This window comes from Sprattus sprattus, assembly GCF_963457725.1.
Source record: "Sprattus sprattus genome assembly, chromosome: 5".
Lineage (NCBI taxonomy): Eukaryota > Metazoa > Chordata > Actinopteri > Clupeiformes > Clupeidae > Sprattus > Sprattus sprattus.
This window is the reverse complement of record NC_137924.1, coordinates 37,153,792-37,167,743: the sequence shown is the minus strand read 5'-3', so window position 1 is coordinate 37,167,743 and position 13,952 is coordinate 37,153,792. Positions and strand designations below refer to the sequence as shown.

Sequence of the window (13,952 nt, the reverse complement as noted above, 5' to 3'; positions counted from 1 at the left end):
AGCCAGGAAAGGACCCCACACTACCTGACAGTTATAGACCAATAGCACTGACCTCTCAAATGGGACCTCTCAAATCCAAGACTGTCTTTTTTTTACCAGAAATAGGCATATTAATGAGGATCTAAAGATCAGGATATATGGCAGTGAATTAGAGAGAGTGAAGTTTTTGAGGGGTGTTGATTGGGGGGCAAACAGGACTGCATTAAGTGCAATTTACACAGGGTTAATTCGGTCTGGGATTGACTATGGGTGTTTTATTTATGGTTCTGCTGCACCAAGTCATCTAATAAAGCTGGATATGGTCCAATACAAAGCTCTGAGAGTGTGCTGTGGAGCATTTAAGACCACTCCTGTGGCAGCAATTCAAGTAGAAATGGGGGAAATGCCACTCAGACAGGAAAGGGAGCAGTTGGCATTGGTTTATTGGACCAACATTAAGGGACACGGGAATGATCACCCATGTCAAAAAGTGTTGTTGCCCTGCCAGGAGAAGGAAAGAAAGTAGAGTTCAAGTTTTGGCTGGACAATACAGCAAGCTGCTAGGGGAATGGAAGTTTCTGAGAGTAAGTTCCACAGTGGCATATTCCAGGGTTCCTCCATGGATGCTTGAGGAGGTGCTAGTAGATTACTCTCTATTAGACCGTAGGGAGAATGGGGAGTGTGTGGATGAAACCATGGTTCAAATGCACTGTAGTTTGCAGTATCCCAACAGCATCCAGATGTGTACTGATGCATCTAAAATAGGAAGCAAAGTTGGGGTGGCTTTTGTGGTCCCAAAGTTAGATGTAAAATGACAAAAAGAATGACTGATGACTTGGCTGTGTTTACAGCTGAATTAGCTGCTATAAGACTAGCTTTAATGTGGGTGGAAGAGTATAGGCCCAAATGAGTAGCATTTTGGTATGACTCCAGTTCAGCTCTAGTCTCACTAAAAAACATGCACTCTGAATCAAGACCAGACATTGTTTATGAGGTGTTGGAGTTAGCAAATCGGGTGCAGAAGGCAGGAATTAGCATAGATATCTTAGATAAAGGCTAGATGGATTATGGCGGACTCTTGAATGTCCGCACAGGAGGCCATTTTGAGGACAGTATGCTTCCGGTAGGGATCAGTGGTACGTAAGGTAACGTCAGTGATCTTTACAATCGTTTACACTCTTATCTCGCGGAAAATTTGACGGATTTACAAATGACTTGATTTACAATCGTCATTACCTTGGTAATAATTCTGGATGCTTGAACATGTTGAAATGTGCAGCTTAATTGTGTATCACGGCTATTGTGTATCAGTCATTTTACATCAATTGGCGAGTAATTGTTCTTTCTTTTCAATATAACTTAAGTTGCACATAATAAAACTGAAGTTGCACATGATTTCCAATCGGGTTGGTTTGTTAAACATCTTACATTATGATTTCGACAGGAAATTGCTGACTTTATTGCCAATGAAGATGCCAGAATTTTGTGCAACCTGCTCTATTGAACACTCCCTTGAAACGAGACCTGTCAGAGACCTGACAATGTTATTTTCATATGAAAACCCAAGTTTATAATTCTTCATAAGTATGTAGTGCCATAAGAAATATCTTACGTTTATAACAAACCAACCCGTTTGAAAATCGGTTGAAAATTGAGCAAGTTCTGGTTATTTAAAAAGTACCACTACCAACACAATGTTAAGGGGGAGTGAGCTATACTGTCCTCAAAATGGCCGAAATGTGCGGACATTCGACTCCGTCGGCCAGAAACGCAGGCAGGATATCTAGCCTTTATTATAGATATCTATGGGAATTAGTATTTCTTTTGGGTGGGTTCCAGCGCTCATGGGAGTTGAAGGAAACAAAATGGCTGATAGATTTGCAAAACAGGCAGCACTGAAGCAAGATGTAGACATCAATGAACATCACAGTAAACATGTGTGTATATGGCAGTACATGTGGGACCATGAAACAACAGGAAGGAATTTCTATGAAAATCAAAGAAGAGTTGGGGGTAGCAGGAGTAGGTACTGGAATAATCAGGAGGAAAACATCTTGTCAAAAATGAGATTTGGACATATGGGACTAAATAACACTCTAGTCAAAATTAAAAAACATGTTGATGGACTCTGTTGTGTTTGCGGAGATAGTCAAGAGACCATAAAACATGTAATAGAGCTGTGTCCAAGATATCAGAGGCAGAGAAAGGTGCTTAATAGTCTCCTGAAAGAAGAGAAAATGGTATTGAAGATTTCCAACATTTTATAGAGAAACTCGGGGAAAATTTGTTTCAATTTTATTTTTCATTTTCTCGAGAAAAAAAAAACAGGTTTATTTTATGGGATTTAGTAAGGGTGTTCAGATCCACACTCCAGTACAGAAGGTGGCGGTAATGCACACTAAAAGTTGCTTGCCAACCGCCATAAAACAAAACAGAAGAAGAAGAAGAAGAAGAAGAAGAAGTGAGACTTTTGGTAAGAATTTGATGGCAACACACTATACAATGAAGTGCTGGCCAGGTGCTGGGAGGGAACCGCGGTTCCTTTCTGCAAGAGATCATGGAAATAATAGCACTCACGTTCAGGATCCTTACCGAAATTAAATCACGGTTACAACGCAACACGAGATTTCAGCCGGACCAATCCAAAAACTTAAGCTGTTTGGACTTAACGTATTTTCATTTAGATCTATCATGGAAGTTGTAGTCCAAAGACTATCGTTAGCAATGATGCTTAAGGTTATAGTGTTGGTGTTATATTGTAACGTTAATGCGTTGGTTTGTGGATTTGAGATGAAAACTATTTATTGCACAATAGCAGACAATTGCGAATGTGACTTCAAACCAAATATAAGAGGTAAGTTATCCTAGCATGTCTACAACTGACAACATAAATGACATGACTCACTTTTATCTCCAGGTTATATCAAGTGCTACTGTCCAATAGCCTACCGTTCAGTCTTGTTCTGGTTTACCCAACAAGCAACATATTTCCGCCGTGTTTTTTCGCTATACTGAAATGTGTAAAGTTATGCCATCTGATAACGCTAGCTTCATAGTGAAATGGCTGTGTGGCTAGGGTTCGTAGGCGAGCTGTAGGACATTTCTCCTTACCCTAACAGTTATTAATCACTTCCGGTACGCGTATATGTTCTTAATGGATATGCTGATGTGGAACAATGATTCCGCAACCATCATCATTTGCGAGCAAAGTTCACGCTAATTTGGTAAACAGATAAATATAGGTAAGCAATTAACAGTAGGTATGGCCACTTTATCAGTATTAGCAATGGCAATATGATAAAGAAAGAGAGGCTGCCCAGCAAGGTGAATGGGAATTTTGTTTATGTTTAGTTTTGATTTATGTTTAGTTATGGTTGGCTGACATGTTGGATGCAGAATTTAGTTAAGATAGCAAAGATGGCAGGATACTGTACCCAGGATCCGTAAAGGCCCTCCTTCACAGTACTACATGCACAGTCTGTAGCCCAGTTTTATTATAATAATACTTTATTTTTACATAGCACTTTTCGAAATACTCAAAGACGCTTTACACAGGGCAAAGACAAACAAAACAATACAACAACAGAAAATATAGGAAGACAGAGGATCAAACAAAACAAACAAACAGAACATTTTAGTAAAAAGCTGTGTGACATGAATCATGTAGTGGAGGGTAGGGAGCAGGGGTTAGCAGGTGAAGGCGAGTTTAAAGAGGTGAGTTTTGAGGGTTTGTTTGAATGATGATAGGGTGGGAGCCTGATGGATGTGGATGGGGAGGGCGTTCCAGAGGGAGGGTGCAGCAACTGAGAAGGCCCTGTCACACCGGGTCCGGCGCTTAGTCCTGATGGTCTTCAGAGTGTTATTGATATTGGAAATTTGATATCTGTTTAGTTGTGATGAGTTATGTTATGAAGTTATGTTGGCTGGCTTGGTATATGGGGATTTTTAGTTAGAACAACATGCTCCACCCAGGATCCGTAAAGCCCCTCCTTCACAGTACATGCACAGTCTGTAGCCCAGTTTTATTAATATTGGAATGTGTTTAGTTGTGATGAGTTATGTTTAGTTATATCGGCTGGCTTGGTGTGTGGGGATTTTAAGTTATACAAGCATAGTAAGGGTGGAAGGATACAGTAGTTCACAACTGGCTGGCGATAGCCGCAACATACGCTGTATGCTGTACCTGGGATCCGTAAAGGCACTCCTTCATGGTACATCATGCGCTGTCTTTGGCCGACTCCTGCTAAACACAACAACATGGCTAACAAGAAAATGCATTAATCATGAATATGGGATGCATTTAAGAGGAATGTCTTCAGTCTCGATGGAACGGGCGTCTGCATCCCAAATGGAAGCACGCAGATTATTCCAGAGGAGGGCGGCTCAATAGCAGAAGGCTCTGCCTCCCATTGATATTCTAGGAATTACAAGAAGACCAGCACTCTGGGAAGTTACCTTGGTAGGTAATAGGGGACAACTTATTCCTCAAGGTAATTTGGAGCTAAACTGTTTAGGGCTTTGTATGTTCGAAGGAGTACTTTGAAATCAATTTGACTTTTGACAGGGAGCCAGTGCAGAGAGGCAAGTACAGGTGAAATATGTTAATGAAGTGCGCGAGCAGCAGAGTTCTGTATAAGTTCGAGGCTCTTTATTGAGTTGTTGCTACATCTGGACAGGAGTGTGGTTACGACGTAATAAAAACGTGGAATCGTTTTTCTGCATGTTTCTGAGTTTGGAATGACCTTGGAAATTCTGAGTTTGCTCACCCAAGCAAGGTTTGAAGCTACCATAGAAACTGTTGAGCGAGTACCTTGGTACGCAGACCGTTTTGAGCCAAACCCCGAGTCAGACCCTGAACAAGAAGAGGCTCCCGATCAAGTTCAAGAATTTGGGCTTCAACATGACAGGACGTTTCTGGATGGTTAGTGAATTTTGTCACTTCAACGATTCTTTTTGTATGATTGTACATTGGCAAAGGTCACACAGTCTTGCTGGCTGTGTTGAGGACAACCCAATGCTAGTGACTCAAGTAAATACAATGTGTGTTTGTGTATGACTGTACTAAATACAGTGTGATTATGCAAGTTACTAGTTGTGAAAAGCTAGGTTTCAGGGGCCGTATTCACAAAGAATCTTAGGGCTAAAAGTAGCTCATAAGTGGCGAATTTAGGAGAAACTCCTAAAAATAATGGGCGTGTCAGTCTTAAATGTAGGACTCCTCATTTTTTTTACTAAGAGCAATTCACAAAATATTTTATCCCTAAAAGTAGCACCTAAGTCTAGGACAGCTTAAAACTCCTCATGAGGACTCCTAAGTCACTAAGACCTATTCACAAAAAATCGTAAGATGGCTGCAGCCGACTTGGAATTGATAAAAGACATTGCTTAAACCGTGAAGGTATTAATATTGTCGTAGAATTAGCGCGGGATGCAATGACGCCTTTAAACAACGATGTGTCCCGAAGTGAAATGTTTGGAAACATAAAGATAGCCTATTTTGGCTTCGCGGAAAACGCAAATGACGACACTGGGAATCATCATTCAGCCGTTTAATTCATCAAACCATCAACGCACTGTAGACCCCACATCATCCAACAGTTGGATGTACCGATGACTTGTGCATTTCAACGGAGAGCGGTCTGCAGCAGGTTTTTGAGAACTTACCAGCTGGATGCCGCTGGGGTGACAGTGGCTATTGGTCCTGGGACCAGTAGGCTTTCGCTTAGGCTATACGTTTCACGCTCGTTTCGCTTTGATCAATTAAGATTGGAGGGCTTAAAGGGCCGCATGTGCTGATATTTGAAGTGGTCAAGGGCTGGAAATATAATAGCCTAACAGTTTGCTGGGTGCTTTAATTATTACTGCCTTGATTACATGCAATTGCCATATTTTATATTGATCGCTTTATATTTCTCTTAACGTGCAAAGTGTCATTCCCGTTGGATGCACAAACTTGTCATCATGCGTGTGCATTCTGCTAACTGCACTGTCCATAACTATTTAATATGACTTAATTTGAAGCCTAGGTTATTCTCTTATTTTCAGTCGATATAGTGGGATTGTTAGAGAGACGTCACGAATGAGTTTTTAATGAGAGAGCCTGTCAACAACCAATCACCGTCCTCACCCCTTCTAAACTCTGGCATGAGAAGCGACGTCATCCATAGCAACGGAGTTTTTATCTTAAGCTTAGGAGTTGGTATTATCCTTAGTATGAGTAGGTCTCAGAGCCGTTGTGAATCACTTTTAAGAAATTACTCCTACGTAAAAGGTTTTAGCGCGAGTTAGGAGCACTCCTAGTGGTAAGATAAAAGGCTTTGTGAATACGGCCCCTGGTGTTTAAGTAAATGCAAGTAGGGGGAAACCACAGGTAGAATTAAACTTTATATATACTTTTATTGTTAGAAAAGTTGTCAAATTGAATGCCACAGAGCTTTATTTTAGCATACATACCGGCTTTTACTGAAGAGCTGATTGTCTATGGGTAATAAATACAAAAAAGACAAGTAACAGTATCCACACCAGAAAATAGATGCACACACTATAATATGTGTCACCATTTATTGTTCTCTAAATACAATGTAAATTTTGCTCAGCCACTAGTACAGAAGCTTCGTAAGAGGTCTTTTTGGGCAAGATAATCTGAGTATTGCTGCCCTCCTGCATGGTGCTGCGGGTATGGAGAAAGTTCCCTGATGCTCAAGGAAGGTATGTGGGGTTCAGACCTGCCCTTGATTGAACCATGACACAAAGCTGGCTATCACTTCCAGCTTGTCTAGTTTGTAAAACTGGGCAGAGAGATCCTCAGGGATGGGGATCTTCAGCACCGCATCCATATATGGAGCCGGGTCCTGAAAAACCTTGTAAAAGAAATGTAGTTTTTGTTAATAATCCAATAATTGTACATGTTATGTATGGTCCGTTTGTTGTTTAATGGCTGTCTGTACATTGTTTTACTTTATTGAATTTTCAATAAAAGCTTGTGACAAAGCTTGTGAAGGTTGGATCTGCTTTTGTTGGCTTTGCTAAGCATTCTTTATTCTTGTATTTTGGGAAGTTCACTCTATATAGTGGCTCACCAGTTGATGTTCTTGCTTGTGGATGCCCAGCATTTTTGTTGAAGTGCAGGGCTGCCAGGTAGAGTCTTTGGAGGAAAAATAATAATTTGATATATGTTGAGAAGCTTATGTATACGCTATGTGTGTAAATCTGTCTTCTGACAGACCATTAACCTTGCACTCCTATGCAAAGAACATGGAGAAACTAATATTAGTATTATTCTGCCTCCAAACCGACCACATCATTAGTGATTGCATTCATTGCAACAGTGATTGCAACAACAGTTGGCTCCAGGGCCAGGTCTCACAAACTACACACCCGCACATTACAGAAAAGTGCCTGTTAGGTTTAAGTGGAACACAGTGGAACACTACATGCTACTGGTCTCCCCCATGCTAATGGCCTCCCCCACTTCAACATGCTAACTTCACTAACCCCTACACCTAGTCTCTCATTTCACTGTCTCGCCATGTCATCTGGCAGACCTTAAACTAACAAACCGCGGTACTGTAGATCCTGCAGTAAATTACCAATTTTCCATAAAATGTATGTTAGCAGAGTTATTACCTCAGCATTTAGAATACGTGCTAAATGGGCAAAGCAGCAAATACCACAATTATACAAAAATAAAAACTTTTCCCTCATCTGAAGTTCTCCGACAGCAGATTCGAGCATCAGCTATTGTCACCAGCTGTTTTAGCATTACACAATTGGTGATGATCTTTACATTGAGGCTTTCAAATTTGCTTTTACCTTCATGTATTAAAAGGAAGATTGAAGAAATATGTGGCTGTTGCAAGATTCTTAATAAATCTTAACACTGGCTTCCAGTAAGTTATAGAATATAAGCGCTGCTTCTAGTCTTTAAATCACTGAACGGTAGGGGCCCAGAATATATCTCCTAAACAAGCATGTTTAAAGAATATAAACCAAGTAGGGCTGTTAGATCCATGGACTCAGGTCAGAGTCCAAACCAAACATGGAGAAGCAGCATCTGGCTGTTGTGCTGCCTGCATGCAGCAGTAACAAACTGCCAGAAGATCTTCCATGTGCCCCAAATGGAATCCAGGTTTAAAACATTCCTCTTTGATTGAGACATAGAACTTGCACTTCTGCACTTCATTCTTACAACGCTTTCCTCTTCATTCAATTATATTACTTATATTTGAATTGTGTACTGTGAACTTTCTTTTAATTTTTTTTATATATATATATATATATATATATATATATATATATATAATGTTTTATCTTTTATTATTTTGCACTCTAAAGCACTTTGTTTTTATTTTTCCTTTGGATGTTCTTTTTGCTTTTATTTATGTAAAGCACATGGAATCGCCTCTGTGATGCGAAATGTGTATGTGTAAAATAAATAAACTTGCCTTGCCGGGTCTAGTTGCTGAAATCACAAACTATCATCAAAGCTGAGATTTAGTATGTTCTAGACAGGAGACAAGCAGTTGGCATTAGCTCTGCTAGCTTTAAGCCACTGCTAATGTCTTTGTTAAGGCACCTTTCTGTGGTTTAATAACATAAGAGGTTAAATAAAGGTTGGAACTTGCATTCTTCAAAAAGGGTTCAAAATAGGTGGTGCTGCTACTCTGATTAGAAGGGGTCAATCAATTATATTGGCGCACTACCCACACCACAACAAACTTTTTTTTTGTACCTTTTGCGCTGTACACAGCAAATTTGATCCAATCGGATATTCAAAACCATTGAAAACTACTGAAATCGGAAGTAAGATCAGCAATGCTTTGGTGTATTGACACCAAACATGCATCCTGCCTGAGCAGTAAAACATTTGTATTTATGCTTTTTCTTTCCAGGGCTTGAATGGGATCTCTACAAGAATCTGTATGGACAGCATCTGGCTCAGGACATAGTTGCTGAAGCAATATCACATTTCTTACGGAAGGAGAATCCCATCCAGCCTCTGGTTCTCTCTTTCCATGGTGCATCAGGAACAGGCAAGAGCTTTGTCAGCTCGATGCTGGCTAGACATCTGTATGGTACAGCCATGGGAAGTCCTTATATTCACCAGTTTGTGCCCACACTCCACTTCCCCTTACCTGAGCGGCTGCAGCAGTACAGGGTATTTCCTTTCTCTTTTCTGTTCAAAAACTAATGAAAACAGCTTGCTTAATCTATGTTGAACAGTGAGTCACATAATCATGATAATGACTTACTTGTCAGATGAGAATAGCTTCATAATTAATGTTGTATTTAACATCATGGTAAATCTTTTTCCTTTTTACTCTTCTTAGCGTAACCTTAAACAGTGGATAGAAGGGAACCTCACAACCTGTGCTCGCTCTATCTTTATCTTTGATGAGATGGAGAGGATGCCCTCTGGTTTGATTGATGTTATCGAGCCCTTTCTTGGCCCATCGCACGTAGTCTACCAAACCAACTATCGCAAAGCCATCTATATCTTTATAAGGTCAGTGATCACTGTTTCAGATGACCTACAATTGAAGTATTACATCTAAATCCCATTTTGTATTTAGGAAAAGTACAGTATTATAATAATTCTAAAATGGCAAGATCAAGATCAGCCGGTAGTGCAGGCCTATGACAGGTATCCATTTTCCATGAAGCAACTAAAAAATAAGCTTTTGTTCTGATATTGCATGTTAAATTGTAAGTGCAATTTGGATGAATTTGAATTTGAAAGAAACCTTACTACCTTGTTGAATGTGTTCGCTCTCATTCAAAGCTGAAGTGCTTGCAACAGTCGGATCAGACATGATTGCCAAGGCTGAAACTGTCAGAATTATATTATAATTTAGTATTCAGCAGAATGCTCCCTCTGGGACCTCTGCCTCATTAATGACCAACATGAGGTTCGTTATTTTAAATAAAGTAGTGAGGCCTTGTGCCTAGTCATATTATTAATAATAATAATACTGCTACTAATAATAATAATAATAATTTGAAGCGGGAACCTGTGGTTGATTTGACAATATTTGGTCTGCTTAAGAAACTGTTAATCAAAAAAGCTACCAGATCCAAGTTGCAATCATGCAGAAATATACTCCAGAGATACCTTTTGAGCAAATTACTTGGTTAGATAACCACAACTTTGAAGAAAACGTTAGTCATACAACTTACAATAGTACAACAATAACTATTAAGGATTTTTTTGTTAATTATTTTTTTTTACTTAGTATTTACTGGAAGAAAGACACACAAACATATTGTACAGACAGTAACAGGAATATGGTCAAAACAGTTAACAGTAAAAAATAAGTAAACAGAAAGAAATGAATACAAAAAAAAGAAATACAAAGGGGTGGGGTGAACCTGGCCTTTAACAGGAGGAGACTTTTCAGGGGCCATATTATGATACATTTTTAGTGACTGTCTTCCTGCTCGCCGTCAGAAGAATTTTCACCAGATATAGATCATCTCTAGCTACACACTCTTCTAAATGTCCTAGGTATAAGACTGTACATGTAAAGGGAATTGGATATCCCAGGGTCTGGCATACAACTTCATGTACCTCTCTCAAAAAGTTGGCAGGTTTTAAAGTTACTTGATGTTGGCTATGGTTTGCTACTATTTGTCAATATTAGCTAGCTAGTAATCTGTAACTAGCATGGTCATGTTTACCTCTATAGTGACTTTTTGAAGGCACCTAAGCATTTGCGCAACATCTTTTATCCAACATAAGTGTGCTAATGCAGTTGATAACCAGCTCATAAGCTATATTTACCTTTTTGCAGCACTACGGGACAGGAGGTTCTTCACAAGGTGACCATAGAGATGCGAACGGCAGGTCGTGACAGAGAGGAAATACAACTGCAGGACTTAGAGGAGCCCCTCATAGAGGCAGTCTTCAACACTAGTAAAAGTAAGGGCTAAATACAAGACTCCACTCATTTCCAGTGTTTCCAAGGATTACGAATTATGCATTTTTTTTTTTACCGTTTTTAGAAAGTATGCTTTTTGTAGGTAACATGTTTGATAACATCTTCATATTTATTTTGTTGGTATATGGTCGTGTGAAGGTTACCACTAGCTGTCCAGGCATTTCACCATTAGCAGGGTGTCACTTTGGAAACAAAGAAAGCCACAACAAGAGTTGGGACAAAGACACACATTCAGCAACATGATGGGTTTAAAGGGTATACAGTGCATCCGGAGTATTCCCAGCGCTTCACTTTTTCCACATTTTGTAATGTTACATTACAAATTCTACACTTCACACAATACCCCATAATGATAACGCGAAAAAAACACTTTTTTTTAAACTTTAACAAATCTATTAAAAATTAAAAACAAGTATTCACAGCCTTTGCCATGACACTCAAAATTGAGCTCAGGTGCATCCTGTTTCCACTGATCATCTTGAGATTCAGTTGATTGGACATGATTGGGAACTTGTCTATACTACAGTATATAAGGTCCCACAGTTGACAGTGCATGTCAGAGCACAAACCAAGCCATAAAGTCCAAGGAATTGTAGACCTCTGGGACAGGATTGTATCGAGGCACAGATCTGGGGAAGGGTACAGAAATATTTCCGCAGCATTGAAGGTCCCAATGAGCACAGTGGCCTCCATCATCAGTAAATGGAAGAAGTTTGGGACCACCAGGACTCTTCCTAGAGTTGGCAGCCTGGTTACCAAGAACCCGATGGTCCCTCTGACAGAGCTCCAGCATTGCTCTGTGAAAAGGGGAGAACCTTTCAGAAGGACAACCATCTCTGCAGCACTCCACCAAGCAGGCCTGTATGGTAGAGTGGCCAGACGGAAGCCACTCCTCAGTACATGGCACATGACAGACCGCTTAGAGTTTGCCAAAAGGCGCTCTGGACCTCAGACTGGGGTGAAGGTTCATCTTCCAACAGAACAACGACTCTAAGCACACAGACAAGATAACAAAGGAGTGGCTTCGGGACATGTCCTTGAGAGCCAGACTTGAACCCGATTGAATATCTCTGGAGAGATCTAAAAATGTCTGTGCACCAACGCTCCCGATCCAACCCGATGGAGCTTGAGAGGTCCTGCAAAGAAGAATGGGAGAAACTGCCCAAAAATAGAACTCAAAAAGACTTGAGGCCGCATTTGCTGCCAAAGGTGAATACTTATGTACGTTTTATATTTTCATTCTTTATTTTAAATAAATTTGCAAAAAATTCTAAAATCCTGTTTTTGCTTTGTCATTATGGGGTAATGAGTGTAGAATAATGAGGGGAAAATTAGTTTAAACAATTTTAGCATAAGGCTGTAACAAAATGTGGAAAAAGTGAAGCGCTGTGTTTACTTTCCGGATGCAGTGTACATGTGAGCCTGACTAGCTGTCACCCAGCAAGCTAAATTATTTCATACTTCCCATCCCAAGCAGATAAGGGCCAGTGTATTACTACATTTGTGCACCCCTACCTCCTTGCCCTTTTTTTTTTTTACATTTATATAATTGAAATATCCAGGCTTCCATTAGTGTCTCCATCAACATCGATTGATATGTGTGTGTTACATTAACTTTGTCTAGGCAAATAGACCCCTGTAGGTCTTTTTAAGCACTCAAGCTTTTGAGTTAGCTGATTGTCTAACCATTAATGTCAACTGATGGGCTGGATACTGAGCGACTTGTTGCTACCAGCTACAGGATTGCCATGCTTACTAAGTGTGTGTTTGTAAATTCAATCCAGCACTCTTGTCAATTTCGTGACAATTTCAGCAACCAAGTAACCCTGTTTGCTGCATAATCTGAAGCAAAGTTAAAAAAATTTCAACATCAGCTCACCATTGAGAGGCAGTCTCAGAGTGATGGCTTCACATAGACATTAAACAATCCTGAGAGTATTAATGGTACATCAGTGGAGCAAGGGCTCTAAAACCAATAAAGTGAACTAAGGGGCTGAAGTCCCCCTTCCCCGCTGCCTTTCTCAAACCCATTCATTTAGTGGTCGCCATGGGATCTGTTAATGGTGAAACTTAAACATTAACTGTTTATTCCCACACAACACTGTAACACTTAATAAACCCTTAATAAATGTTTTCTCTGTGAATGGGAATGAGGTTGCCTGTGTGTGTGTGTGTGCGTGTGTGTGTGTGTGTGTGTGTTTTGTTCAGCAGAAACTGTGTGTCATTAGCGGAGCAATGAAGGTGATGTAGTCTCATAGCAATACATGCTAATCTAAGGACATTAAACAGCACTTAAAATTGACTCTTGAGTAAAGCACATAATGAAAACTTTCATTTGAAGCAGCAAAGAAGTTGATATCAATGATATGTGATTTAATAGAGTATGGTATTTCCTCTGCATATTGGTGAAAGTTAACGATTGAAATTATTTTCATGTCTCCCCCAGGTGGTTTCTACCACTCCAGGATAATTACTATGAAGTTGATTAGCAGTTACGTGCCCTTCCTGCCCTTGTGTCCGCACCATGTCAAGCGCTGTGCCCAGCGGGAGCTCTGCCAGCGCGGAGAATGTCACCGTGTGGATGTGGCTGAGGAGGTGAGCAGAGCTGTATTTTATACACCTAATGGTGTCCACCACTTTTCCAGCACAGGCTGCAAACAGGTGCCAGCCAAGGTTAACGTCTATCTGTGAAAACTGAACGAATGAAAGGAAAAGAAAGTCCGAAAGATCCTGTCCGAAACACTCGTCTGTAAGACTCATCCAGAAGACCCGTCCGGAAGATCCCTGAAATCCATTTGGAGTCTTTGGATCAACGTCATGTTGTGAAGGTGATCTAAATATGCATTGGATTGAAAGTGATGTCCGAGTCCCTAAGGAATCATGCCTCACCTGTGCCTCAAAGCTTTCTTGGACCGCCATGAGTAGAGTTCCCACAATGCTTCTCAGTATACAGTAGGCACAGAGGAGAAAATCATTCTGAAAGACAAAACTGTACAAAAGACTTGAACTTGGGGTTCAGAGTTTCCCATTAGAGAT

General features: G+C 40.2%; 1 protein-coding gene across 1 annotated transcript; it reads left to right on the top strand.

Annotated features, from left to right (window-relative positions):
- Window positions 1-2,507: 2,507 nt before the first annotated feature.
- Window positions 2,508-13,952, top strand: tor2a (torsin family 2, member A). Its single transcript, XM_080838218.1, has 5 exons — window positions 2,508-2,833; window positions 8,871-9,136; window positions 9,309-9,484; window positions 10,770-10,897; window positions 13,363-13,952. The coding sequence occupies exons 1-5, from the start codon at window positions 2,671-2,673 to the stop codon at window positions 13,605-13,607; spliced, it is 978 nt and encodes a 325-aa protein (XP_080694344.1). The 5' UTR covers window positions 2,508-2,670; the 3' UTR covers window positions 13,608-13,952.

Bases quoted from the DNA above. Each gene is read 5' to 3' on its own strand.
- tor2a (XM_080838218.1), top strand. From the start codon at position 2,671: ATGGAAGTTGTAGTCCAAAGACTATCGTTAGCAATGATGCTTAAGGTT. The intron at 9,137-9,308 runs GTATTTCCTTTC...TACTCTTCTTAG, and splicing joins AGCGGCTGCAGCAGTACAGG to CGTAACCTTAAACAGTGGAT. The intron at 9,485-10,769 runs GTCAGTGATCAC...ACCTTTTTGCAG, and splicing joins GCCATCTATATCTTTATAAG to CACTACGGGACAGGAGGTTC.